At 37.8% G+C, this 2,500-nt stretch overlaps 2 protein-coding genes across 6 annotated transcripts in view; both read right to left on the bottom strand.

Moving 5' to 3' along the window:
• The window catches only part of CARPB (Carbonic anhydrase-related protein B), a 29,399-nt gene extending 29,138 nt beyond the window's left edge, over window positions 1-261 (bottom strand). For all 4 annotated transcript variants that reach the window (XM_085658860.1, XM_085658864.1, XM_085658862.1 and 1 more), the window contains exon 1: window positions 1-261. This exon is cut by the window's left edge and continues 702 nt beyond it. The gene's annotated coding sequence lies outside the window, so the exon portion shown is untranslated.
• Window positions 262-1,890: 1,629 nt separating this feature from the next.
• The window catches only part of LOC118451160 (uncharacterized), a 15,990-nt gene continuing 15,380 nt past the window's right edge, over window positions 1,891-2,500 (bottom strand). For both annotated transcript variants that reach the window (XM_035887431.2, XM_035887432.2), the window contains exon 2: window positions 1,891-2,419. In XM_035887431.2, coding sequence (XP_035743324.1) covers window positions 2,016-2,419 — 404 coding nt within the window. In that variant the 3' untranslated portion in view covers window positions 1,891-2,015. The remainder of the gene's footprint in view (window positions 2,420-2,500) is intronic.

Here is a 2,500-nt window from a genome sequence, read left to right as displayed (position 1 = left end):
TAGAAAGATCGTCGAAAACATTTGCTGTCGAAATGGAGAGAGAGAAAAAAATGATAAAAAGAGAAAAAGGAAATATGTACGATACACATATACACACACACACACATACACACATATATATATATACACATACATACACAGAGAGAGAGAGAGAGAGAGTCGCGCGCACACACAAAATATACTCAACGAGTAAAAAGCAAGACGATTCATAAAACGCAATTCGCTTTATACATTTTCAGAGTTGACAACAGTCGTTGTAAAGGCGACAACGACGAGTAGGCTGTGGGAATACGAAAAGGGATAAGGGATGATGGAGCAAAAGAGGGATCGAAGAAAAGATGAGGAGGTGAGGAAATGGAGAAAGGAGAAGGAGAAGGAAATGCATAAGGTGAAAACACAGTGGCGGCAGACAAATGTCGATTGCAAGCAACAAGTGTCGAGGGGTGACTACTTCTGACAATGAGTACAAAATCTAGCTGACTCGAATACGTGAGTAAGTAGGTCTACGAAGGAGGCGGCACGCGTCCTCTTCCACCACCAAGCACAATCACCACCGTGACTTGCAGGCCACCAACACTTTCAAATCCTTCTTCTCGTGTAATTAGCGATTACGTTAATTCGGCTCGTATTTTATTTAAATATTTAAGCCGCTCTTACGAATCGGTCCACGTTCCTTAGTATCATTTTATCCAGACAATTTATTACGCGAGAAAATGTGAATTAAAATTTACTCTATGACGAACTAATAATAATATAATACATACATATATATATATATATATATATATGGGCATGTGGATGTGCGATTGAGATCGTTGTCCGTGCGTTCGTGCATGCATTTATGTGTGTTTACGTGTACGCTGAGCGTGCTTGCATAAAAATATAACGACACGCGAACATACGATGCAATTATGAGCTTTTTCCTTTTTTAGAATTAATATCACCGTTTCAGCGTCATACCGTACACGCGCAATCTCTCTTTCTTTCTTTCTTTCTCTCTTTCAGTTTCTCTCTCCCTCCCTCTCCCTCCCTCTCTCTCTCTCTCTCTCTCTCTCTCTCTCTCTCTTCTTCTCCACTCAAACAAGCTATACGACCAGCGTCAAGGGAGGAATTATTTATGGTCGAGTTTCGTAGTTATAAATAAAGCATTTAGCACGCGTTTAATGAAATTTATTGCGAGTATACGACTAGCAATGGCGAGCCAACCGATGACAGGAAAGGTCTGCATTTTTCGAACACGCGTATCGATGATAACAGCCAATGCGACCTTTTATTCATACACGGAATGAAATTGTACTCAATGAAATTGTATTTTTTTCTTTTGCATTCTTTTATTTTTCTTTTCTTTTTCTTTTCTTCTTTCTTTTTTTTTTTCTTTTCTTTCTCTCTCTCTCTCTCTCTCTCTCTCTCTCTCTCTAGGAACGACGGAACGTTAAGAAATACGAAAATAATGAACGTTTATCGAACTTTAATTCATCGAGTTATTCATTAGTATTATATACTTTTAAATTATTTTTTTTCTTTCTCTCTTTCTTTCTCTCTCTCTCTCTCTTTCTCTCTCTCTCTTTATCTCTTCTTTCTTCTGTTCGCTTACTCTTTCATTCGTTTTTTATTTTCGCGTCTATCGAATTCAGATGGAATTTCAATTCGCGCCAGTACGATTTTATCGAAGTTTATACCAAACGATATCGAATTTACAAGGAATTTACCTCGAATAACGTGGAATCCGGTGAGTTTTGTGTAATTTCTTGGAAAATAAAAATAGATATTATTATTATCATTGTATTATTTGTTTTTTTTTTCTTTTTCTCTTTTGACAGGTATTGTGGGCTAGGGAGGGATAAGGGGGGGAAGAGGTCAAGTATGTTTTTTTTAAAGGGAAGATGGAGCTTTTTTTTTTCTTTTTTTTTTAATTCTTAACTTTTCTCTTTCACAAAATTGTCGTTGACGTCGTCGTCGTCGTCGTCGTCGTCGTCGTCGTCGTCGTCGTAGTTACCATTTTTGCGTGTACCTTGTCATACTGCTTCGATATTGAGACGACATTTTCCATTGATGACCACGTGATTAGGTGGACACCTAATCGGTGCTACGATGATCTGTCGGGATTCGATGCTCGGTAAAACAGTGGTCGTACTTAATGAATCTTCTTCCATTTTGATATTCGATTTAACGTTGGATTGACGATTAAAGATCGTAGTTAATTTCGTCGATATGGAATTAGTTATCCTTTTGGCCGTCTCCTCGATTTTGTCCCATTGAAAACGTTTCGTACGTTTTATCGTTTCTTCCTCCGACGGATACGTCAATACAGCGAGAATGAGAATGTACCAACAGAGACGAAGATGACGTTTCGTAAGACCCATTTTTTCCAATTTGATTTTGATCCCGCTGGTAAATAGACAGGATAACGTCGTTTTACCTAAGTACATGATAAGACGATATGATTGATCTCAGATGCGTATGTACCTACGTATATTTTATCGTTTAACATAACTATAGA

Source organism: Vespa mandarinia, chromosome 8 (assembly GCF_050613455.1).
Source record: "Vespa mandarinia isolate Hongniang chromosome 8, ASM5061345v1, whole genome shotgun sequence".
Lineage (NCBI taxonomy): Eukaryota > Metazoa > Arthropoda > Insecta > Hymenoptera > Vespidae > Vespa > Vespa mandarinia.
This window is presented reverse-complemented; position numbering and strand designations above follow the sequence as displayed.